This window comes from Melozone crissalis, unplaced genomic scaffold, assembly GCF_028551555.1.
Source record: "Melozone crissalis strain CALT ecotype California unplaced genomic scaffold, PUWL_Pcris_2 ptg000019l_1, whole genome shotgun sequence".
In the NCBI taxonomy this organism is placed as follows: Eukaryota; Metazoa; Chordata; class Aves; order Passeriformes; family Passerellidae; genus Melozone; species Melozone crissalis.
Window position 1 is genome coordinate 10,449,285 of NW_026535797.1, and position 23,767 is coordinate 10,473,051.

The window sequence follows — 23,767 nt, forward strand, 5'->3', positions numbered from 1 at the left end:
GAACTCCCAATAGACATGGGCTGTTCCTATTGCCCTATATCCTCCTTTTGCTCTTCTCTTACAGAGGAGAGTTAAACAGTAGCACAGCACAATGTGGTCACTGTGAATAATGACCCCTCTGTCCTCAAAACTTCAAATAACCATTTTCTAGAAGGACTTCAGAACAAATCCATGGGCATCCAGAAGGCAGCTTATTTGAGATAGTTCATATCAGTTTTTAGAAAGGATTGAGGAGCACAAGCATGATATGTTGGTCTGTGTTTACATCATCATCCCCAGCAAAGTTAGGGAATGATGTAGCTTTTCCTGTTGTGTTTTGCAGGGGTCAGCTGGAGAGACAAAATTGTAGCCCTCCGTTCAAAAATGGCTGAGAGGAAAGTCATGTGGTTTGTAGTAACAGCCTTGGATGAAGTAGCATGTAAGTCTTTGCATCTCCTTTCTCTGTTCTTTCTACAAAATAAATGCTCTTCCTGCCTTGGAAAGGAAGAATCGTGCCAGGGTGAGAGGCCCTTATGAAAGCATGTTCGTTAGACATCAATTAACTTCTTATCAAGTGCAGTGGTGGTAACAGGTCACAAACAGCAAGCCTGTATTTCTGCGCAATGCCTCATTACACCAGTGCAGCTCCTGAGTACAGTTTTGGCCCAGGAAATGCAGCAAATCACCACCTTTGAAAAACAGCCCAGGCAAAGGGAGAAGGTCACAAAGCCTGAGGCAGTGTGATGGAAAGAAAGAGACCTGTGAGATTTTCTGGCTGTTAAATATCCTGATGCTGCCTTACCCATTGGAAAAATGGAGACTGTTTTCTGCTGTGGAGTCTGGGCTATAAACAAAGCAGTGCAACATGTGGCTTTGTATACATAAAGCAAGGGTGGGGTACACCACATTCACAGTAATCTTCCTAATTGTCACAACTTCTTAAGTCAGTGTCTACCTCTCCAGTGTTCAGCCAATGCTTTGGTTAAAACAAGTATGTCAGGGCTGGACTTGTTTTTCCGGATCATTTCAACCCAGGGTCTCACTAGTCCCCTCTGTGTTTGGGGCCCCAGGATGGCTGGGTCTCTACACCCTGGCTCCCAGCCCAGTGTGTAGGAAGGGAGAATGGCCAGAAACAGCAGTGATTTCCCCACCAGAACTGCTGTTCCTAGGACTGTGTGTCCTTTTTGCAGAAATCACCAGTGCACACACTGCTGTAGGGGAATGTAACCCTGGCAGGGTGTGAGTGCTGCTCAGCCTGTGCCCCATGTCTGATCTGGAAAGATAGAAATGGGGGTGCTGTTTTCCTCACTGCATCACTGCCAGCACAATGTCCCTGGCACTGGGTGAAGCCAACTTGGTGAGGTCCCTGGGCTGTTCTGGATCTGGGACACTGAGCAAAGAGCTTTTTTTGTAAAAGAACTACTTCTGAGAGTGGTGAATATGACTCCTCCCTGGGGAGGCCTGCATGAGCAGAGATTGTATGTCTCACCTTTTCAGGCGCATCTCCAATTAAATTAATGATAAATTGGTGCCCTGAGGTGGTTTCAGATTAAATGTCTCCAGCAAAGTGAAGCTTGGTTATGAATCAAGAGTGTTAAGATGAACCAGAGAAGGTCACTAGAGCAGCTCATTTTCGGGTGCCTGGTTGATTTCTTATCCTACAGGGGGAAGGGGATAAGTTGTTTTAGTTTTATCTAATTCAGTTCACTGTGTTAAACTCCAGACAAGTTTCTAGGGACAGAAAAAGAGCCACAAAGGAGATTGTTGCCTTCTTACTGCATTGGGAGTTGGCTGAGCGAGGAAGTTTGTGCCCATGCAGTAAAAAGTTCTTTGTGGCTCTTTCCTGCATTCAAGTGACCCACTGCTTCCCTGGAGAGAATTAAGCTCTATTTTTACTTTCATGGCAGAATTTGCACAGTTCAATGAATAAAGTGCTGGGTTGTAATTTAGGACATGTTGGTTCTTTTCCCAGCTGTCCTGCTGGCTGGCCTTATTGGCTTGAGTAACTTATTTCAGCTAATTGGATACCCTGGAGTTTTTATTTGACCCTAAAATCAGGATTTTAGAGATGCTGGACATCTGCTTCTCCTCTTGACTTTGTCTGGAGTTGTGTGGGACAAAATCTTTGTGAAAAATAGCAGTCTGAATCTGTACAGTCTGAATCTGAGATATTGGAGGGGCCCAAATAAGAGGCCTTTTTGAGGTATTGTAGTCTTGCCTATTGTGTTTTCCTCTTTCCTCAAATGTCAAAAGGATTAGAATGAAATGACAGTTTGTAACCTTGAAGTTTTCTGGCTGTTACAAAGTGAGCTTTTATTGCATTGCACGGATCAGAAAGGGCAGACCCTACCTTTGGTACATGTGTCCTTGTCTTTCCTTGCCTGTACCTGCTTTTTTCCAAGGCAGCCCTCCTTTAGAAGTTAAACACCAGTTTAAACACCCGGCAGTGTTCATGCTGTGGTTCTGGTGCCATCTCCTGGCATAAATTTAGGATTGCCAGGAACGAAGCAGGCTGTGGGATAGCTGCACATCACAGCCTGCACCTGCGATGTCTCATTGTCTGTCTGTGTTTTTGTGATATTATTTTTGGCTTTCTCTCATGTTGCAGAAGATGACCCAGGACTGTGATTCTTGGTGTTCTTATTTTTCAGGGCTTTTCAACCTCCGAGGCTCTGATGTCGAATACAATCCTGTGTTTTTTGCATACGCCGTCATAGGAATGAACACAATCAGGTGCTTGTATTCCCTTCTCCAAGATGCATTTTCTGGGGGAGAGCTGTTCTAGCAAAGTCTTTTCAAAACCACCTATGCTTGGTACTTTAGTGTCCTTTCTGAGCTCTTTTGTCTCCAACACTCGTTACCCTCCTCCCCTGATCAGAGCTAGAGAGGCAGCCAAGAGCTCTGCTGCACTCCTCAGTACCTTGGCTGGCATGCTGGGTGACCTTGGGCACGATGGCAGAGTCCTCTGTCACCCTGAGATAAAGTCTAGGGCCTTTGGAGCTCTGGGTGAAATGTGCCTGGCCTGGACATTACAAACTTTAGGGAAAAGTCTAATTGCTGAGTGACTTCAAAACTGCAGGGACAGTGCAGGAAAGTTTCAGGGCTTATAACAGAAGGCTTCTTTCTTGTGGCTGCCCCATATATTGAGCCTCAGCAAGCACAGTTCCTTTGGAGGCATCTGTAAGCTGCTACTTAGATCCATCAAAGGTAAAACCTGGCTGGGTGGGTGAGTACAGGCTGTGTGAAGGTTGAGCTGAATTTTTCAACTCAGTGGAAGTGAGAGCAATGTGATACTTAGAACTACAGTAGCTTTTCTCTTTGCAGATGGTGCCCTTAAAAGTTAGAGAGAGGCTGTTACTTGCCTCTGTTACTTTCCTGTTTCAAGCACAGTGATGTGATGTAGCCATTTTGACTATGTCATACAAATAGAAATGCTGTCAGCTCTTTCCTCTCATTGAGGTGGTACATCCTAATTTCAAGCTGGGATTTAAACTGTGTGAAAGCTGGTGGTTAAAATGACATAGGACAAAGTAGAGTGCATAATTCATTATTTTCCTTCTCCCTAAAATGTTGCCAGAATTTTCCTTCCCTCCTTTACTCCAGCCGCTGTTAGATGTGGTCTCACCTATTTGATCTCTCCAATTTGTTTCTCAGGCTCTTCATTGATGGTGACAGGATGATGGACCCAGCTGTGAGAGAGCACTTACAGCTTGACTCCACCCTGGAACCCGAGTTCAAAATCCAGGTGATGCCCTATGGATCCATCCTGTCGGAGCTGCAGGCTGTTGGTACAGGCCTGTCACCCAAGGAGAAAGTGTGGCTCAGTGACAAAGCCAGCTATGCTCTGACTGAGGCCATTCCCAAGGTCAGTGGCCCTAGCAGGGGAAAATGCTTTTCTCTTCTCTGCTCATTGTGGTTAGCAAGGGTGTTAATGAGGGCAGCTGGCCTCAGTTTCCCCTCTGTAAAGCCCAGTGCAGGCTGGAGCTCGTGCAGAAGGGATCCAGCCCTGCTGAGGTATCGAGGGGTTGTTAATCCTGGGGTTGCTCCTGCTGGAGCTGCCCTTCCAACTCGCTAAGCCGATTTATCCAAAGAATTGTCAGCTTAAGATAAAACAAGTTAGTGAGAGAGGGGAGGGAAGAGGCAGCAGGGTGAACTCAGGTCATTCTGCCCATGGGTGGAGCATCAGCCTCATGTGGACGAGCAGCAAGAACGGGAAACTTGCAGAAATTGAAGCAGGAAAGTTGAGCAGGACTTCTGGGAGAGTGCATTTGGCTTGATTTGAGTGTCTGAGGGTGGTTGCCCTTATTTAATTCAGTGCCTTGAGGATATCAGGCAATATGTGATGTCCTTTGCTGAAGGCAGGAGGGAGAAGATGACAGTTGTTGTAGCAGGGAATCTTGTGAGGACACAGATAACCTGCAGGCACTGGTTGTCCATGCACTTAGTGCATCTGCTGAGGGGCAGTTGTAGCATCAGAATAATTTCTGCACAGCCATACTTGCTGTATTCTTGCTATCCTTTTGAACTTGCTGCCTGGGACTCCCTCTGTCCACCTAATATTCTAATAGCCATGAAAGATACCTGGGGAAGGAAGGAAGGACACAGCAACTGTGGACAAATGAGCTGGTTTCCATGCATGTTGTGTACATCTCTTGTTTGCTAGAGATCCCATTCTCTGGAATACTATCCAGTTTACATTGATGTCTAGTTACTAACAGATACTGTGAGTTAATATACAGGTTTTTGTCCCTGCCCAGGGTTAAATATTCAGACACCATCAGTCTATTTCTAGGCCTCCTAATACAGAATACTGACAGCATAGTGTCTGTGGAGCATTCAGGATAAATTGTTGTTCTTTTGACTTCAGAGTCGAAAGCTCCTTGCTGTAGTTGCAGTCACTGGTCTGTCCCCAGTTTGGGTAAGCTGCTGTAGTTGATTTATGTAGAGTATCCATTTGGAGAAGTACAGAAGGTCTGACTTAGAGAAAGGAATATAATGAGTTGGAGTGACATTATTTACCCTGTGAGCACTGCAAGTTTTGGCTGGTTCTGAGTCATTACAGTGCTGCATACCCTGTGTGCAATGGGGAGAGTCCCTGCCTCAAGGAGCTCTGTGCAATGGCAAGCAGGACTGAAATGTCTTGATTAAAAGCCACTTAGAGAGTCACTGAAAGAGCCAGAGTTTTTCCAGTTCCTCCCTGGCTCTCCACCACTTCAAAGCACTCCAGGCCAGCTGCTCAGCTGGTGTGAAGAACACCAGTGCTGGAAGTCCATCTACTGTCTGTCTCCATCAGAGCCAAATATTGACACTGGCAAAAATCCACTCCATTATTAAACACAGATCTGCAAACCCTTTACAGATTTGTTTACAGCTGCATGTAAATATACTTTTCACAGAAGATTAATAGTACTTACCAGTATCTATAAAGGGCAAGCCAAACTAAGAATCTGACTATTTATTCTGACTGATAAAAGGACTTTTCTGACTTTCTTGTGACTTCTGTAATTTAGTTTCTGTATTATGTAGTGTAGTTGTTTTACTGTTTTTAAGAATTTGGAAATTGTAAGCCTGTAGGATTTATGTGAATTTGGTCTTTGCAGAGACCAAATTCTGGGCCTTTCCTTGAATTTGAGGGATATATATTTGTATGCTGATGCATTTAAAGTAGGAAACAACATGTTGCTTGGGCTGTGCTTCAGTAGGTGCTCATCCTATCTCCTGATATGTAATGGGTAGAGCAGAGAACTGGGCAAAAGACTTGGTTCTTTTCTGATGCCAAGTGTGATGAGATTTGGACAAGTCACCTCAGCTGGTGAATTTCTGAAGATGTGCTGAGACCAGCCAAGCATTCCTGCTAATCTAAGGACAGCTGGTGTTTGAGGAAGTGTGCAGTAGTAAGGGATCAGTTACTAGTTGTTAATGCAGGGTCACCCCATCCAAGCACAGGAGAGCTTTGTCTCAAACCACTGATGTAAGCTCCTTTCAGAACTGGCAGCGTGTAAAGCTGAGCTTTGCAAAGGCCTTTCATGTTTCCTCAGTTCTTGATGTGTTTGTCAGAGCTGCTGGTCACTAGCAGTGGTGGTGCTCAGTGCTTGGGCTGCGTACCTTTGCTGCCTGCTACTTGAGGGTGGCTGTCAGGTAACAAATCAAGGTGGCTTTTAGGTCATTTCCACAGCCTAAGTTCTACCACAGCATCAGGGATTAGTGTTTCTCATTGGCCTCTGGGCCTCCAGTGTCCATCAGCAACAGGAATCTATGGCTCAGGCATTGATATAGATATATGGTATTTAGGATATCCAGGACTTCACCCTGCTTCATGACAAGCTGTTGTTTAGTTCTTTGGATTTCCCTGTGGCTGTTCTTCCTGCAGTCAGGGACTGTTTCTCCTCTCTGTTCCCCAGTGCACTAGGCTGACTGTTGGCAACCAGCATCTCACAGTGCTGAAGGTTGAGAGAGGCTGCCAAAGTACAAATTGTGGCCAGGCTGAGTTATTAAATCTGTAGGATTATGTAGTCTGACTAATCCACAAGTAATCCCTGTCCTTCTGCTGCAGGCTTACCGATACCTCACCCCATATACCCCCATCTGCATTGCAAAAGCTGTGAAGAATGCAGCAGAAACAGAAGGCATGAGAAGAGCACATGTAAGTGAAGCTTTGAGTGTCTCCTTGCACATGGCAACAGGTTTGCTTTACTTTTAGGGAAAGAAGTAAGATTTCCCTTTCAGTTCTAATGTTTTGGATAAAAAGCAAATAAGAATCTGGATGGGAGGATAAAAAAAGGTCTTCTGTCAGACATCTACTGCTGTTGAAGCAGGTTTTTTGCTTGTTTTGCATTCCCTTGAAGAACAACATTTGCAATAGTGTGAGGAAACAGCCTTGCTCTGTGGGAAGACCGTGCAGACTTGAGAAATGTTGTTTGCAATGTGGGCCCTTAAAGGGATGCTGTTTGCCCTTTGTTAGTTCTGTTGTCTTTGTCAGTGGATCTTTAAATTGTTATCACTTGAATAAACACAGCCTAAATAACACACAGAAATTCTTCAACACATGGTGCAAAGCTCAGGCCAAGATGCTCAGAAGCAGCCAGTGTCCTCAAAGCACTCTCTTAGTCTTGTCATCATGGCACTGGAAATGAGGCTGATTTCCCAGGAAGCTTCATATTTTCAAGCAAGGAATCTGCCTGTGAAACAGGTTCATGGTGGGGCTGAGCTTTTCTCTTATTTATCTCCTGTTAGTTGTCAAGCAGCACTTTTCACAATAAGAGAAATGTGCCAGTTGAAGCAGGGCTGGCAGTTTTGGACTTGTCCCATATTTTCTGCAGCTTCTTGGGAACCAGTACTTTCTATTTCAATGCTTTTCTCTCCCTGTTAGTTAAAGAGAAGTAAAAATAGTTGTACTGAGAAGAGGCACTTTGTCACCTGCCACCTGGGGACAAAATTGTGCCTCGTTCTTGTACACATCTCCTGCTTCTTGCCCCAACATGCTGCAAGCATGCAGAAAAAAAAGGAACAAAAATGGGGGTCATAAGGCAAGAGAGCCAGAAGCTGTGTGACAGAGACTGTGTGCCCAAAGGACACATTCTCCTGTCGCATCACCAGATGTGTTGTGTGGTTGCTTTCTCTGGTCTGAGCTGCAAGATCTTGGCTGCTAAAGCAAAATAGTCTTGAAAGTGATGTGTGGGGTAAAGCCAGACTTCACACAGTAAGATATGCCCCAGCAGTAATTATTAACATTCTTTTAACTCTTCAGGTAAATTTCCAGTGTTTATATTAATTACAAGGTGCAAAACCTGAAAATACCTCTTGGATCATCTCTTAGTTTGTGTTTCTGAAACTTACAGGTTGAATGCTTTTGCATCAAAACCTGTTTATACTGAGACTTGATAAATCTTCCTCTCAATTGCCTTTTCTTGTGCCTATTTTAACACAGATTAAAGATGCTGTTGCCCTGTGTGAGCTCTTTAACTGGCTGGAAAAAGAGGTATTGTATAACTTTTTTTAATGTGAAGGTTCTATTGCTGTGTGAAATTATTCATTGGCATAAACTTTTTGTTAGTCTTATAATGCCTTTACTAAAAGTGGGGAAACAGTTGGGGGTTTATCTGGTGGTTTGGGTTTTTTTGTGAGGATTTCAAACATGCTTTTGTCCAAGGCTGAGTTAATTTTTTGAAAACATTCTCCCATTCATTTTATACAGACAAGTGAGAAATTACCTGAGCAGGCTTAGTGTAGTGTTAATGCTGTCTTGTGCTGGTTTGGTAGCGTAAATCATGAAATAATACTCAGCTTCATACAATACTTGGGAGTTATTCTCATGATAATCAGTGTTGTCTGCCAGTATGAACACATTTGGCATTTATGAATGGGAGATGCAGTGAAAATGGGATAAAAATAAATTATTTGTGTATTCACTGGATTAGAAGTACTCAGTGGATGTGCAGAGTGCCAGGTGTAACACAGCAACTTACTAAGCTGTGCCACTGCATGTCTGAGTCTATTGACTTTATTTATGGGGAAGGCTTGATGCCTTCCAGAAGGTGCCTTTTTACATGTCTGAGTACCTCAAGAAGTCAGCCTCAGGGGTTCTGAAACCTAGCTCTTGCCTTGCTTTGCTTGTTTTCCAGTCCAGGGGAAGTTGGGTCACAGGTTTGAATTTCTCAAATGCCTAAAGTAAAATTTAACACACTTTGTTTTTTCTGCCACTGCTTCCATTCCTGATTTAAAAGCATAAAATTTCTAACAGCATGGGCTGCTAAGGAGAGCTATTTAAGCTTAGTGTCACCTGACAGTGGAGGGATGCTGCCTGTGCACATGTCAGTGAAGTTAGTACTGCACTAACTGCTCGCTAGTCAGGGTTCAGCAGTCCTGCTGTGACCATCTCCACCTCCTTCTTCTCAAATGCCCTGCACAATGTTGCTGGGTTTGTGTTTGTCATTACTGAGGAATGAGGACAGAAAACCTGGAAAGAAGCCACTTCCAGGGTTTCATAAGGCACAGACAAGACCCATTTTAAGCATACAGGGTTTTCTTTGCTTGTTTGCACTAATCCAGCCCATGTCCTTGTCCACCAGGTCCCAAAGGGAACAGTAACAGAAATAGTTGCTGCAGACAAAGCAGAGGAGTTCCGCAGGTAAGAGGTAAATCTACTCTGAGGAGGTTTTCTGGGTGGCTGTTTTATCCATTGTTTTTATTTTATTCTTTAGAAATGCATCTCACTTGCAGATATATTTTACCTGAGGAACTTTACTAATGGATTTATTTGAAAACTTGAAAGAGTTGGGAAGAATTGGGTTCTCTTGGGAAATACAAGTCCCAGCCCACTGGATCCTGTCCACTTTCCTTTTGAGATAGCAGTGAGGAGTACTGCAGGTTAGGACACTTAAATACAAGACAGTTGTTTCCTTACCACAGAGAGATGTATGTAAAAGTTAAATTTTTTCCTCTTCTGATAGAGAAGGAGCACCATTTATTTTGAGAGCAGGACTTCTAAAATACTTTGGAGTAAATAAGTAACAAAGTAGAAGTTGTTCAGCACATCTTCCTGGGTGATTTGGGTAGTGAATTTTCTTCTAAGGAAGGAGTAGATCTGGAAAACAGGTTTCCACATGGTTGGGAGAAGGGGGCTTCAAATTGTACATTTCTTCTACCCAAATTTGCTTGTCTAGGTGGCTTTCAAGGCCAAGGGGAAGGCTGAGGTGATGTGAAATTGAGGATGGGGCACTCCAGGTGCCCTAGGTGCTTGGTGTGCTCCTCTCACTTGTGTTGTAGTGATCACAATCTTTTCTTTCAGTCAGCAGAAAGACTTTGTTGAATTGAGTTTTGCTACCATATCAAGCACAGGTCCAAATGGAGCCATCATTCACTACAAGTAAGAGAAACACAGCTTCTCCTTTCAATCTTCAACAAACACAGCTGGAATGAGCTGTCTCACTTCCCCATGGAGTCACAACAGAGTACTCCAGGGAGATGTTGCTTGCTATCTTTCTTTACTCCTTACTAAGTAAAGTTCTTCCCCTGCTGGCAGCATGCATGTATTATGATGCTGATCTGCTCAGGGCCATAGGAAAGGGCTATTTCGGGGCTGGAAGTCTGGGAAGGATGAGTATGAAGTGCCACAACTGTTCTGAAATACATCCAGAAACAGATGTTGAGGGTTTTGCTGGAAGCAGCAAAGCTCTGTACTGTAGTGCCATTTGCTGTATACAAATCCTCTCCTCAGTATGATCCCTGGCTCAGCATGTGTGGGATTTCCATCACTGCCACAAGAAATCAGAGCCAACACATCCAAGCTTGTAGTTAATATGGTTTCTGGGCTGCAGACGTGGGCTGGAGACCTTAAAACTGTGGAACAAAACCCTTTGTGTTTAACTGAACAGGCCAGTTCCTGAGACCAACAGAACGCTGTCGGTGAACGAGATCTACCTGCTGGACTCAGGAGCACAGTACAAGTGAGTGCATGAATGGTGCTCAGCTGCCAGGTGTTCTTTCCCCATGGCCTCTGCAGGGTCAGCTCACATTTCCCTTGGCAAGCAAGGCAGTGTGGAGGTTTGAGTAGACAGATCAGGGCTGCTGACAGGCCTTGCTGGGGTCAGGGACAAGATGTCAAAGCACAGTTCCCATCTGAGTTCCATCCAGCCTCAGTATGATGGGAGCTGTGCTTTGCCTGGTGGTTTTGGTATTAAGTTGCAGGAACAGGGAGCAGCCTGAGTGCCCTGGCTTGGCCTTGGGCTGCTTGCTCAGCAGCCTGCACAGCTGGTGAGGCACCTGCCCTGCCACGATCTGCCTGTGGGCAGATTTGACTGATGTTGAGCTCAGGACAAGGTGGGGTGAAGAAGCAGGACAGCACTGCCCTGTGGTGCTCTCTGCCTTTTCAGAGACTCAGAGTCGAGGTTCCTCATCCCAGTGGCCTCTTGGGTATGTTTTTGGGAGGGCATCATGTCTGAAAACTCACTCAATGCTGTTTTGACAGTGCCATTCAGTGGCCTCAGTTCCTTTACTGTGGAACTCTTGACTCCATGGAAAATAAAAGAAGTGATGTTTTTAACCAGTGTAAATAGATGAGAAGTGGCTTGTTCAGGAAGATGCAGGACAAGCCTGGCTGCTCCTTTGAGATGGGCTTTGTCTTTAGAGCTGTGCTTTTTTTGTTATGTCAGTCAGGAAGAGCTTTGAAAAAGAACCATACAGACATCCTTTGATAAGATTTTTACAAGGAGATCTTTTTTCCTCCCCTCTGATGGCCTAATTTAGGATTTCCTTAGTGCCACTATGAAAAGCAGCCCTTTGGATACAATGTAAGCTGGACATCAATGGCACTTAGCACAGCATTGTGACAGGGATGCTTTGCTTGTCCCTGCTGAGAAGTTAAACCGTGAGCTCTTTGTGCCCAGGGCCTGTGTGTGCTGGGGAAGAGCACAGGGACAGGACAAGTTTCAAAGGGAACTCGTTATTTCAAGAGCCACTGTGTTTTTGACAGCAGGCTCAAAATGCTATTTGCAGAAGGAACTTAGAGCCAGTTTCTGGCATATTAGATTAACCCCTGTCCAAATGCAGGATGATTTGCAGAAATCTTAGCACAAGACATCCTGAAGATGAAAGGGATACTATCCCCCTTTACACTTCCCTTTTCTGAGCTGGTAGCTGTCATTTTTGCACAGGTGTGTGTTTTAAAGCTGTTAGTGAATTGTCTTTCATACAAATAGGCTGAATTTGGCCTGTTCTCAGTGGACAGGTACCTGTTGCTAAACCTCAAATTAGCATCGTTTTTATGAGCAGTTTAGATTCTAATTTGGGAAGAGCTTTGGGATACTTGTGATTGAAAGATAACAGTGGGAATTGTAAATCATCATTGCTACATCTGGGGCATTGTGTTCAGGAATTTTGGAGATTAGGAGTGGTTACATCATCAGCCTTGTGTAGCACAAAGCAGATGAGTTTATCCATTTATGAGCTTGGTTGGTTTGCTGCAGTGTGACTGGGTTTCCTGTGCATTCTCACTTTGATCTTTCTTTTCCCCCCATCCCTTTGGTTCCTGCATTTTTGTTTGCTTCTGAAGAGATGGTACAACAGATGTGACCAGGACAATGCATTTTGGCACACCATCAGCCTATGAAAAGGTAAGTTGGGATCACAGTGTGGTTTGTGATCAGACCCTTATTATTAGAGATGCTTAAATTAATAATGTGCTCTATTGCTATGAAAAGTTCTCTCTGGAGTTACCATTTATTTACCAGTATGTGGCAGCATTTGGATAAGGACTGAAAAGGAGACTGTCATACTTCAGACTTCCAAAACAGAAACTCTTTTACAGAATTGACACCTTACTGTCTTAAAATGAACAGCTCTCATCTGCAAAATAACATGTTTTCTCTAATAAATAAGAAAATCAGCAGACTGAGGATAAACATTACTCGTTAGTCCAATAAAGGAGCCAGAGGAGTCTGATTTAGTGCAAAGCTCAGTGTCTGATGCAAGGCTCCAGTCAGATTGTGCCTAGTGTATCACATAAAAAATCAGTCTCAGACTTACCTGAAAAGGTCTGTGTTAGAAATTGAACAGTGTAATTTTGTTTATTTTAAATTGCTTCTTTAACTTTTTATTAACTAAAACTAATTTCATTATTATAGTATACTTAGTCACAAAAATATGCTGTAGGATATGCCCAGGAAGTAAAAGTACAGCCACAAAGAGAATCAGTCATGTAGATCACAGGAATGCTGCTGCTAAACATGCACTCTGAGTTTGTGATAGTCTCTCTGTAATTACTGGAGAGGGATCTTCAGAGTGATGTAAACTCCTTCTGCTCATGGTTTGCTTTGGCATTACAGCCACACAAGGGCATGAGCAAGTTTTTCCATATCCTTTGCAGTTGGCTACAAGATGCATCCTCTCTTTCCTTTCTTGGGGAATACAAAGCTTTTCCTTTCCCTCTTTACTTATGGCACACATTTCTTTGACAGGAATGCTTCACATATGTCCTGAAGGGACATATAGCTGTGAGTGCTGCCATCTTCCCAAATGGAACCAAAGGTGGGTTGGTGAGTTGGAGTGTTTTGACCTCTGAAGAACCATTAAGTGGTCTGAGAACAGCATTATGATTGGCAGGTCTAGGCAGATCAGGCAGATGTTGATATAACTGTTTGTTTCCATCACAAGACTTTGGATTCTGGATTACTGATGCCTTCTGTCTCAGCATCAACCAGTGCTGAAAATTCTGAGGCAGGCAGTCTGAAGGATTTTGTGAGTGCTCTGTCTCTAGGGTAGTGACTTTCATCACTCAGTGGTGCTCTAACACATGTGCTTGGAGGTTGTCTTTATTCTTTACTAATGGCTCTGTCAAAGTGAGAGGTCACTCTCCAGCTTCACAAGGACTGGCTAATTGTCTTCCAATTACTGTGGAATCTCTTGTGTCGGTGGGAAAATACATGGGAATATGACACACAAAGGAGTTGTTATTTTGTGCAGGAAAAGTAGTGACATATCATCCACCTCTGGATGATATTTTCTCCCTGGTCACACCTTATACAAAACAAGCTCTTTTCAGAGATTTCTTCAAGTTTGCATTCTTGGGTAGGCAAGGTAAAAGCAACAGCACAGTGCTATGAAAAACCCAAACTGAAACTGAAGGGTATCTGAACCTGCATGCATGGGCTTGGTGTTCACATGCAGGCAACAGAAATTCTGTGCCCTGTGGTTGAAACTGTGTGAAATGAGTGGCCTTCCAGGAAAAAAAACTGACTGATTAGTCTGCCAAACACAATTGGCAGGTCTCCTATTTTCAGTTCAATAAGTACAGCTCCTTTTAAGACAGGTACTGAATGCTCTGTGGGACTTTTAACCATTAGATTCTGTCCTGAAAATGTCAGTAGAACAAGCAGCAGTGCTATGTTTCTGTTACAAGCATCTCTTGAAGACCTGTGTAATGGAAGAGAGAATGCTCTTTAGCTGACAAAGGGATTGAATGTCAGATTTGACAAATCTGCCCCGTAACTTCTAACCATCCAATGACTTGCTTTCTTTGTGGGTGATCAGGCTTTTTGATGGGGTGGCGGGAGGTTTTTTTTTGTTTGGGGCTTTTTTTTTTTTTTTTGCATGTTTTCCAGGTTTGAACCTTCAGAATGATTCTTAGTGTCTCTGAGGGAGCCTGACTTGATTGAAATTTTCTCCTGTCTGTCTGCAGGTCACCTTCTAGACTCCTTTGCCCGCTCTGCCTTGTGGGACTGTGGCCTGGATTACCTGCACGGGACAGGACATGGAGTTGGCTCTTTCCTAAACGTGCACGAGGGTCCTTGTGGCATTAGCTACAAAACCTTTGCAGATGAGCCCCTGGAGGCTGGCATGATTGTCTCTGATGGTATTTAGCACTGGTGATTCTCTCTGGTCACTGGGGAGGGGCCAAGCTCTTCAAGATGCAGAGGGAATAAATGTGACTGATGTGAAGGAAAGGCTGGATCAAAAGTTCTGGGCCTGCCTCCTCAGCTTGCTGGTTTAGTTTTCATTTAAGCTCTCCAGGTAAAGACCCTCTCATTAGCTTTTCACCTCCCATGAAGCACCTTTCCTGGGGGTGCTGCAGGACTGCTTCCTGCTCTCTACAGCACAGGCCTCAGAAGAGCTGTGCTGACCAGCTGGCTCTGGCATGCTCTGGAAGAACTGGCTGCAGTACAAGGTGGACACCAAGCTTTCAGGAGCTAATCCTGTCTTTGCTATGGGCTATTTGAGGCAGCTGTTAAATCTTTGCATGCCTTATTCTTCCAGTAGTAAATTAACAGCCTGCTGGGGTTTGCTGAGAGACTTACATCCCTTCAGGGCTGCAAAGTCCTCTCAGCAAGTCAGGGAAACAGTCTCTAAAAGAGTGTTTTGAGGAAGGGGTTACCTGCTCATGAAGACATTATTATTTTCAGAGTTTCTGGTATTTGAACACAAGTATTCTGTGCTCTCTTGAATTCCAAGGAGATTCTGAAGCTTGAGGGCTGTCTGTCTTGTTTCTTCTCTCTTTGAGAACTTCTGCTGTCACCTTGCTCGGGGCTTCTGTGCAGATTTAGCAGCGTCAGAAATTTGCCTCTGTGGTTGCCTGATGTCAAGATTGCTTAGTGACTTCAGTGGACTAGAGACATAGAGGGGAAGTTTGGCCATAGGGAATGAGTACTTGCAGAGTGCAGCAATGTGGCTTAGTTAATTACTGTCTGTTTCTGCAGAGCCTGGCTATTATGAAGATGGGTCCTTTGGGATCCGAATAGAAAACGTTGTCCTCGTCATCCCTGCTGAAACCAAGGTGAATGACCTGCTCACAATGCACCTTTCTCCATGACTTGCTGCTTATAAAACTTAAAGTACTGGAACTTGATGTGAGACCATGCTGCAGATAGTTAAATCCTACTCAAGATTCCTGATCTCAAAAACCCCTTATTGATTGGAACACTGGTTTTAAATCTCCCTTGATAATGGGAGCACAAAAGGCAGTTTTGCTTCTGCAGAGTTTCTATGGGTTGAAATGTGTGTGTGAGAGTTGTTTTAAATTGTTTTCTGTCTGTATGTTGAAGCTGCTTTATTCATTGGAGTCATTGCTGTAGAACTGGTTGATCTCATGTTGGGATTTTCCTCTGTGGTAGGGAGCTGTCAGTGGCAGTAGAAACAAAACTACAGGCAGATTTTGACATTATAGTTGCCAGTCTGGCTGGGTTATGCTTTTAGAAATGCTAGACTGAAAATGATCATGTAGTCATCAAGGTGAAGTCCTGTACAATTTTCACCTTTAGAAAGGAACCATTAAAAGAAATAACTAAGGTTTATATCAAGATTCTTTGCTTGAGCTGTAAGAAAAATGCTGTAAGTTGCTACCCTCTCATCTGAATGTTACCTTGGTTATTCTGTTGTGATGACATAACCAAGGAGTAAGTGTGATCAGGGTGGAGCTGTTTCTAAAATTGTACAATCTCTGTCTTTCTGCTGCAGTACAATTTCAAAAACAGAGGCAGCCTGACCTTTGAACCCTTAACCCTGGTTCCAATCCAGACAAAAATGATTGATGTTAATTTACTGACAGAAAAGGAGGTAAGTAAAACAGGTTTGCATTGCCTTCTTTGCATTAGAACCAGCTTATTTTGTTCTGTTTGCTAGAACCACTGGCCATTGTTCCATTTCATAGATCCAGACAGAAATCCTGAGCACTCTTACTTATTTTTAAGCTTGACCCACTTTGAAATGAGGGGGTGAACTAAACCAGCTTTTCAGACATCCTTCCAATCTATGTTATATGATGCAGACAGTGAGGATCCCACCAATTATGTTGTTTTGGTAGTTCCCTTAATATGATACTTGTTACTATCATCTCTTTCCCTACTCCTGCCTTGATTTGCTTCTGGCAAATGTCTGTCTTACCATGCTGTCTCCCCAAGGACAACAGTGATGACTGTCCTGTCTCATTATCTGCATCTGCTTGTGACCAGTCCCATTCAGGCACACCCCACTGCTCAGTACACATGAACTCTGAGCAGCCTTCTCTGATACCTGCTCAGCAGCATATATTTCCTGAACAGCTTCATGCTCTAAGCTTTCTGTTTAAGTTTCCCACTACCCTCTCCATATTTGCCATATTTCATCCTGTTTTTCTACTGTACTCCTTATTTTACCTCAGCACATCCTCCTTTTTGGAATGATAACGCTGTTTTGCATTTCCATTTGCTGAATAGGGCTGTGAAGGGTACCAAGATCTGGCCTAGGGTTACCTGTTCAGATCAATAGGGCAGCTTGTGCCTCAGGAGTGCATTGTCCAGTCACAATTTTGCAAAGCTTTTTATTAAGCTGTGCCAAGATAGCTATTTAGACTTGCTGGAGGCAGTGATTTGCAGAGACTTTACTTGTCAGCTGAATTCACCCTTAGCTCCTCTAAAAACCCAGGATGAATTCCTTCAGTTCCTACCCTCATCAAATGTACAAGTCCCTTCCACATAATAGAGATCTGTCTCTTCAGGACAGGATTCCAGCTCAGACCTAAGGAGCACAAGGGCCTACAAATGTTTTTGGCTGCACATAACGTGTAAGGTCACGAACTCCCCTGTGTGTTCATGCTGAGTGTGCTGCCCCTCCCTTTCTGCAGCGTCACTGGGTGAACGAGTACCACCAGCAGTGCAGGGACGTGGTGGGAGCAGAGCTGGAGAGGCAAGGCCGGCACGAGGCGCTGCGCTGGCTGCTCCGCGAGACGGAGCCCCTGGCCCCGCTGCAGTAGCGCCAGCGCTGCTGTCACAGCACCAGGACAGCTCCACGGTCACCTGCGTCTTCCTGCAGCCTGGCACCGCTGGGAGGGTGTTCTTCAGTGAGCATTTGGAAATCAGGAAGGGATTTTGTGTAGTGTTCCTTGCCCCACAGCACGTGTGGGCAATGTGGGGCTGAGGAGGGTAACTGTCTGAATAAGTGTTTTGGGGGGAGGGGTTGAGCATAGAAAACAAACAATAAACAAGCACGTTGCCTTGAAACAGAGGTCTTATTTCAATAATGGTTCTAAGAGGCAATACTGGAATATTTTATACTGTCTGGTTTTTCACTGTGAAAACTCAGTATTTTTGCATACTTGGGTTCCAGTTGCTAAGATGTTACCCACACAGCAGGACTGATTACTGAATAAAAGATTCCAATCCACTGTTTGCTCCATCTGTCTTCTCTTGCCGTCAGTGATGTGTTGAGTTTGGCAGCTTGAAGAAGGACAGGAACCTCATCTTTCCACCCTTATGTGAGCATCTAACTCAGACAGGGAACAAATATATTTAGGACTGCCTGGTGCCAGGCACTGGGCAGAGGTTATGGAGAGAGCTGGCAGGAGCAGTCAGTTCTGATTTGTGACAGGTCCTGGAAGGATATGGAGACACTCGGCAGAGATTTGTGTGTGCAGAGTGCCCGGGCCAGTACTTCTGTCTATTGTTATGTCCTACTGAGTGCTTGTATAGCCCGTGGCGGTGCAGGATGTGTGGGCAGTATCATGGAATTGCAGCTCTTCCTGGATACAAAGCAATTAGTAAGTTAAAATAAATAAATGTGCCCACAATGGACAAAGGACGAGCTCGGCGGCCGGGGCAGCGCAGCCGGGCCGGGCGCAGCGACACCTGGTGGCCGAGCGGGGCAGTGCGGGCTGAGCGGTTTTACAGGGATTGCCGCGCTCGCTGCAGGTGTTCGATCAAAACTCCAGTTTTGATCAGTATCAGATAGAAAAGGAGCAATCGGGAACAGCAAAAGGAATCCCTGAATCTTTCAAAGGAATTTTCTGAGCAAATGGAAATGTTTGTGTACATAGTTTTCTTTCCCTCTTCCTCCTGCCCCCAGCTGATTTTTTTCCAAAGAGGTGATAAAGCAGAGGTGCAACAAGTGCTTTAAAAGGTCAATATCACCTCTCAGCCGCTGCAGACAGATACATGTATTTAAATAATGAAGTGGTTTCTCACCACCCGCTGGAAGCAGCAGTTTCAGCTCAGCTGTGTCTGCGGAAGCCCAGCTCACACCTCAACCCCTCCCAGGTGTCTCACGAGGATGTGCTGCCACTTAGAACGGGAAGTGCCAGCACATCCACATAAGACACCTATTAAGCCCCACCTTAATACCCTCTCTGCCGAAGGAGCCTGTTGTCCCTGGGTACAGGGTCAAAGGACAAGGGAAGGATCTCTGCACAGGCTGTGCTGTGACACGGCGGCTCTTGCCCAGGAAAATCCCTGTGTTCGGTGGGGCTGAGCTCTCTCCGCCGGCAGCCCGGCGCTGCAGCCTCTCCCGGATCCCTGGAGCTGCTCGGCAGGGCAGGGTGGGGGCTCCGGCAGGCTCTGCTGCTCGCTGCAGGCCTGCGGGGAATGCGCTGCTCACCCGCGGGCTCCCGAGGTGATTCAGCATCCCGGGTCTCCCGGCAGTGACCCAGGCGGGAAAGGTCTCTATTCAAATGTAAGGACAGGTGTTTCCCACAGGAAGGTGGAAGAGGAGGATTTCTACCAAACAGAGAAACACAGAAGCCACGGACGCTTTTGTCCCTGCAGTCTAAAGCCAGTGTGGCTGGCTTGGACACTGATGTGAAGGGGGACCACAACACCAAAAGGAATTTTTCAAAAGATTTGAAAAGCCTTATTATACCTTTTCCCCACCTCAATATCCTCCTTGCCACCCTGGGGCCATTCCCACACAGATCACAGAAATTCATGGCTCGTTCCCATCCCAAAGCCTCTGGCATAGAGGTAGGACAACCAATCCTTGTGTTCTCCTCTAGGCCTCAGTCCTGGAGCCTCAGCAGATCCCTCCCACCATTCAGTCCCCAGCTCATCCTCCCTCACCACACAGCCCAGTGGGCTTGCAGGGAATCTGACACCAGCTCTCGGTCACAGCTTGGAGATCTGTGCCCCTTTCTGGGGTTTGGCACCTCAGCAGGGGCACAGGTGTTTGTAGGGCGGGGCTGCTGACACACATTCCAAACTAAGGCGTTTATCTCTCTCCCTATTCACTCCTCGAAAACACAACTACCTTTTGTATCCTGTCCTGTCTGAGCTCTAGATTTCCAATGGAAATTAAACTTGGATTCTCTTCTTTTCCTTTTGTCAGGTTTTCATTTATTCTATTAGTGCCTGCTTTTCCTGGGTGGTTTCTCCCTTCCCCTCTCCTGGTGGAAGGAAAAAGTTAAGGAAGAGAGAAGCAAGGAAAAATTGAATGGAAACCAATGCCAGGTTTAGGGGTTTTATTTTTTGTGTGAATCATCCACAGAAATAGCCACAACATTACATTATTCAAATGAAAAAAAATATTTAATTCTGGAAAAAAAAAAAAGCCCATAAAGGCTTTTGTTGTTGTTGTGGGAAAGCAGGAAGGAAGGAAGGAAGGAAGGGGCATTTTCAATAACAACATACTCAGTGTTCTATTTTCAAACCATTTTGTTTTGCAGTACTTTTAACCTAGTGGGCATCTTATAACTTTAGATCATACTGCAAAGCACATTTCTGTGCTGTGAGAGAGCCTCTCCTGCAGGGCTGTTTGTGGGTTCAGCCCATCCAGTCCTATCCCTGCACCAGCCCAGGAGCTTGGTGGCTGTACCTCACCACCAGCACATGATCCTGTTTGTACCCTTGGGACAGGACCTCAGCAAATGCAAACCATACTCCAGGCCCATGTGGCCACCCTGCTTGATGTCACCAGAGCACTGCCCTCTCTGTCCCCTTCCCAGCTGTTTGCTAATGTTTGTGCTAGAAATTTCCAACTGCACTATTGTTGCGTTCAGGGGCTCTGAAATTCTTTGTTCCCTTGGACTAAAAATGTTACAGCAGGAGACCGACCTTATTTGCCAATGAAGGAAAACCCACCTCAGCTCCACGGTTCCATCATGAATCATGATGCACACATTGTTGGTGTACAAGGCTTTTGAGGCAAATAAACCATTTCTCCTTGAGCAGAGGGATTAACATTTATTCATCACCAGGAACAAGTGTTCCTTGCCTCCATAGGCCAGGTAACTGCTTGGCTTCTCCAGTCACCCCTTCTTCCTCAATCTGTGTGTTACCTTAAGTGTGCTTGGTAGCAGTAAAATTCAGTTGTTTTTAACTTAAATGGCTCGTAACTCACCTATAATCAAACCCCCAGTATTGTTTGCATGACTATTAAACTGGTCACTTCCCACAACAGCTGTTGGAGCAAGTTTTTATTTACAGTGATAGAAAGAAGAAAACTTTTGAGAACAGTCACTGAGGGCCTCCTGAGCAAATCCATCAGACCAGCCTGATGTGCAGGCTGCACACAGGGAAATGAATGCCCAGAAGCACTGAAGGGCTAGGGGTGTTGTGGGGTTGGTGTTTGTTCCTGTGCTTCCTTCAGCAGGGGACAGTGAGAGCCAGGTGGTGGGAGATGAATATCAAAGCTCTCCTGGGGATCTAGAGATGCTGTCTCTTTCCTTTGCCACTTCTGTTCCTCAGGGGTCTCCTTTGGGTGGCATGAGGCACAGGACAGCACGGAGCATTCTGGAAGGTGTTCATGGCATGCTGAATGAGGCTCTGTGGTCATTCAGGCAATGGATTAACCCCATGTGCTTGATGATGCCTGCAAAAGCCCTGTCTTTGCCCAGCACCATTTCCTTTTGGCACTCAGCGAGGTCACTTGGCTGCTGGTGCTAAGGATTGCTGACATTAATTTTTGTTGGCTTGTAGCAATTCACACCTTGTTCCTGGAGTCCTCTGGCTTGTTTTTGGAGAAGAAACTGCAGGCCTGGACATCTGGCAATGGTGTCTGGAGATCAGGAGTTAAATAACTTGCATGGTGTCACTGCCCTCAGCTTGTTTTACATGATTAGGACAAAACTCCCCATGGCTTTGGATGTAATAAGAAAAAAAAATGAAACAAGAACCTCTGGAGGGTAGAAATATGAACTGTGTTAGTGCTTAATTAAGTTGCCTATTAACAGTTGTGTAGTGGCCTGGAAGAATTTTAATGTACCAATTAAAGCAAGGAGCTATCTCCTCGGCTTTCCACCACCTCTGGGGACACTGTCAAGAGCAGGGAGCTTGCAGATCAAGTGTTGTTTATTTTGTTGCTTCCAGCTTGTTAAAAATCGTTCTAAATTTGGGAAGTGGCGGATGCCCGTGGATGTGTTTGCTTCCACAAGGCAGCAATGATGTCTGTCTGATGGGGATCCACATGGTAAAGAGGCAGAAAAATGCTGTCTGATCCCATAAATCCCCTCCTATTTCTTAGGGTTCCTCTGAGTTGCTGCAGGAGGAGGAGAAGGGGGCTGGCAGCCCTGGGGCAGCTCCATGCTGACAGTGGGTTTGGCACATCCAGCCTGGACATCTGGGTGTGCCAACTTATCCTGCCTGTTCCCTGGGTGTGCCAAACTATCCTGCCTGTTCCCTGGCTGTCCCAAGTTATCCTGCCAGTTCCCTGTCCCATCACTGTCTCAAACCTTTCAGGAGTTTCCCCCTGATTTAAGCCACAGGGATGGGAGTTCCCCCTCCAGTCTTGTGTGAGGTGGTCAGAGAGTGTGGCTGCTCTGATGCCTCAAATAGCTCTGATTTACAGCCAGAAGGTACTTGAGGCTATTTTAGTGCCAGCAGACATCAACCTAAGACATATCAGCAGACAGAGAGAAATGCATTTTTTAAAAAATTAATTTAAATTGCTTGTATTTTACTGGCTTGAGGGCTTGTGAAGATTGCAGGGGAATTGGTTCATCAGGGCTGCCCACTGCCACAGGCTGCTGAAGAAGTGTTGCCCTGCTCCCACGAGACACCATGTGCAACCTCCATTTTCACATGGCATTTGAATTTAAAAAAATCAATTTCCATCCATTTTGTGTGTCCCTGTGGATGGATGGCTCGCTCTGGTTCCTGATGTCAGGGCAGGGTTTTGCCCACAGAGCCTGAAGGTGGATGGCATTCCATGTGTGAGGCCTTTCTTGCAGCTCTCAGAGCCCGTGACTGCCATGCTCCAATCTGCATTGGGCTGATCCTGTTTAGGAACCAGGCTGGGACGAACATGTTGTGAACATCTCCCAAAGCAGAACACGGCCCAGCTGAAGGGTTCCTGCTGTGTCCCTTTGGTATCCCCCTGCCACCCCTGTCAGGCTTTCTGGCTGGGCATCTCTGGAGCTGGAAGAAGTCCCCACTCACTGCAAGCTGTCCCTCTGTGCATCCCCTCTCCTGCACAAATGCTGCTCTCCCCTTGTGGGAGCAGACAGTGTCCTTTGCTGCCATCTGCCTCTGGAACACATCTTCCAATAAACACATCTTCCAACAAACACCACCACATTCCTCTTGAGGCCTGAATGCAAAATGAGCTGGGGAGTTTCAGACAAATGTAGCAATAGCTTGGAGCACCGTGGTCTTCCAGGAGGGGATTTAAGGAGCTTAGAGTGGTTGTGAGAATATCTGTGCTTCAAATCCAAACAGGCAGCTTGGTAAGTGCAAAGTTGAGGAATGTGTCCTCTTCTCCTTGTATTCTATTAATATTTAGGGCTGGGCTTCAATTATTCATTCCTTCAGGGTGTGCTTTTATCATCTCAGTGCTATAGCTTTAGCTTGTGCACTGTCTCTGGGCATTCAGAAAAGACCTTTTCATGGTATTTGTGAAATTTCATATCTGAGAGGCCTTTTTCAAGCAAAATGTATGCCATGCCATTAGTCAGAAAAAGCAAATCTTCCTCATCCCCACCCAAGGCTTTTCTAAGCCCACACAGAGCTCAGCCTCAGTAGACACACAGGAGATGGCCTTGGCTGGCGATGTGCTAATCCAGCACTTGTTGGTTAGAGGTTATTTCCCATTTTTTGGGTACAAACCCAAGGATGTATATAATGATATTAGACCCAGACCAGTTCCATACACACCCATGACCCTTGGCACAGGCAGTTCCTGTGTCTGAGCTGAGGACAAATTGAAATGTGCTGTGATTAAACACTCCAAATTGTTGACATCTGTGCTGTAAATACCTGACTCGTTAACAGCCCACCTTCCTGCTGGGGCACAAAGCCTGACACTCAGTTTGCTCAAATGAGGATAATCAGATCACATGTTTCTGAGTGCAGCTTGATCAGGGAAGGGTCTGGGAAGAATGCTTCCTTATTTGCACAATATTTGGGCAAGAATATTTTTATTTCATTAAGTAAAGCCAACCATGAAATTAGCATTCACTTTCTCCCTTCTGGAGGCTGAATGCCTATGGGAACTCAACAGTGCAGCAATTTGAGACAAGGGACAAACAGAAAATATTTCTTTTTTTTCTGCCTTTTGAAAATATTTTGTAGGTCTATCCTGTTCTGGGATGAGATTATAAAATCATGAAAAAAATTTTTTATAA

General features: G+C 45.2%; 1 protein-coding gene across 2 annotated transcripts in view; it reads left to right on the forward strand.

Annotated features, from left to right (window-relative positions):
* Window positions 1–17,600, forward strand: part of XPNPEP1 (X-prolyl aminopeptidase 1) — a 30,674-nt gene extending 13,074 nt beyond the window's left edge. For both annotated transcript variants that reach the window (XM_054277152.1, XM_054277153.1), the window contains 14 exons: window positions 323–418; window positions 2,631–2,712; window positions 3,634–3,844; window positions 6,533–6,622; window positions 7,907–7,957; window positions 9,048–9,106; window positions 9,767–9,844; window positions 10,353–10,424; window positions 12,029–12,089; window positions 12,933–13,002; window positions 14,153–14,326; window positions 15,168–15,244; window positions 15,925–16,023; window positions 17,069–17,600. In XM_054277152.1, the coding sequence (XP_054133127.1) occupies window positions 323–418; window positions 2,631–2,712; window positions 3,634–3,844; window positions 6,533–6,622; window positions 7,907–7,957; window positions 9,048–9,106; window positions 9,767–9,844; window positions 10,353–10,424; window positions 12,029–12,089; window positions 12,933–13,002; window positions 14,153–14,326; window positions 15,168–15,244; window positions 15,925–16,023; window positions 17,069–17,197 (1,349 nt within the window). In that variant the 3' untranslated portion in view covers window positions 17,198–17,600. The remainder of the gene's footprint in view (window positions 1–322; window positions 419–2,630; window positions 2,713–3,633; window positions 3,845–6,532; window positions 6,623–7,906; window positions 7,958–9,047; window positions 9,107–9,766; window positions 9,845–10,352; window positions 10,425–12,028; window positions 12,090–12,932; window positions 13,003–14,152; window positions 14,327–15,167; window positions 15,245–15,924; window positions 16,024–17,068) is intronic.
* Window positions 17,601–23,767: the final 6,167 nt, after the last annotated feature.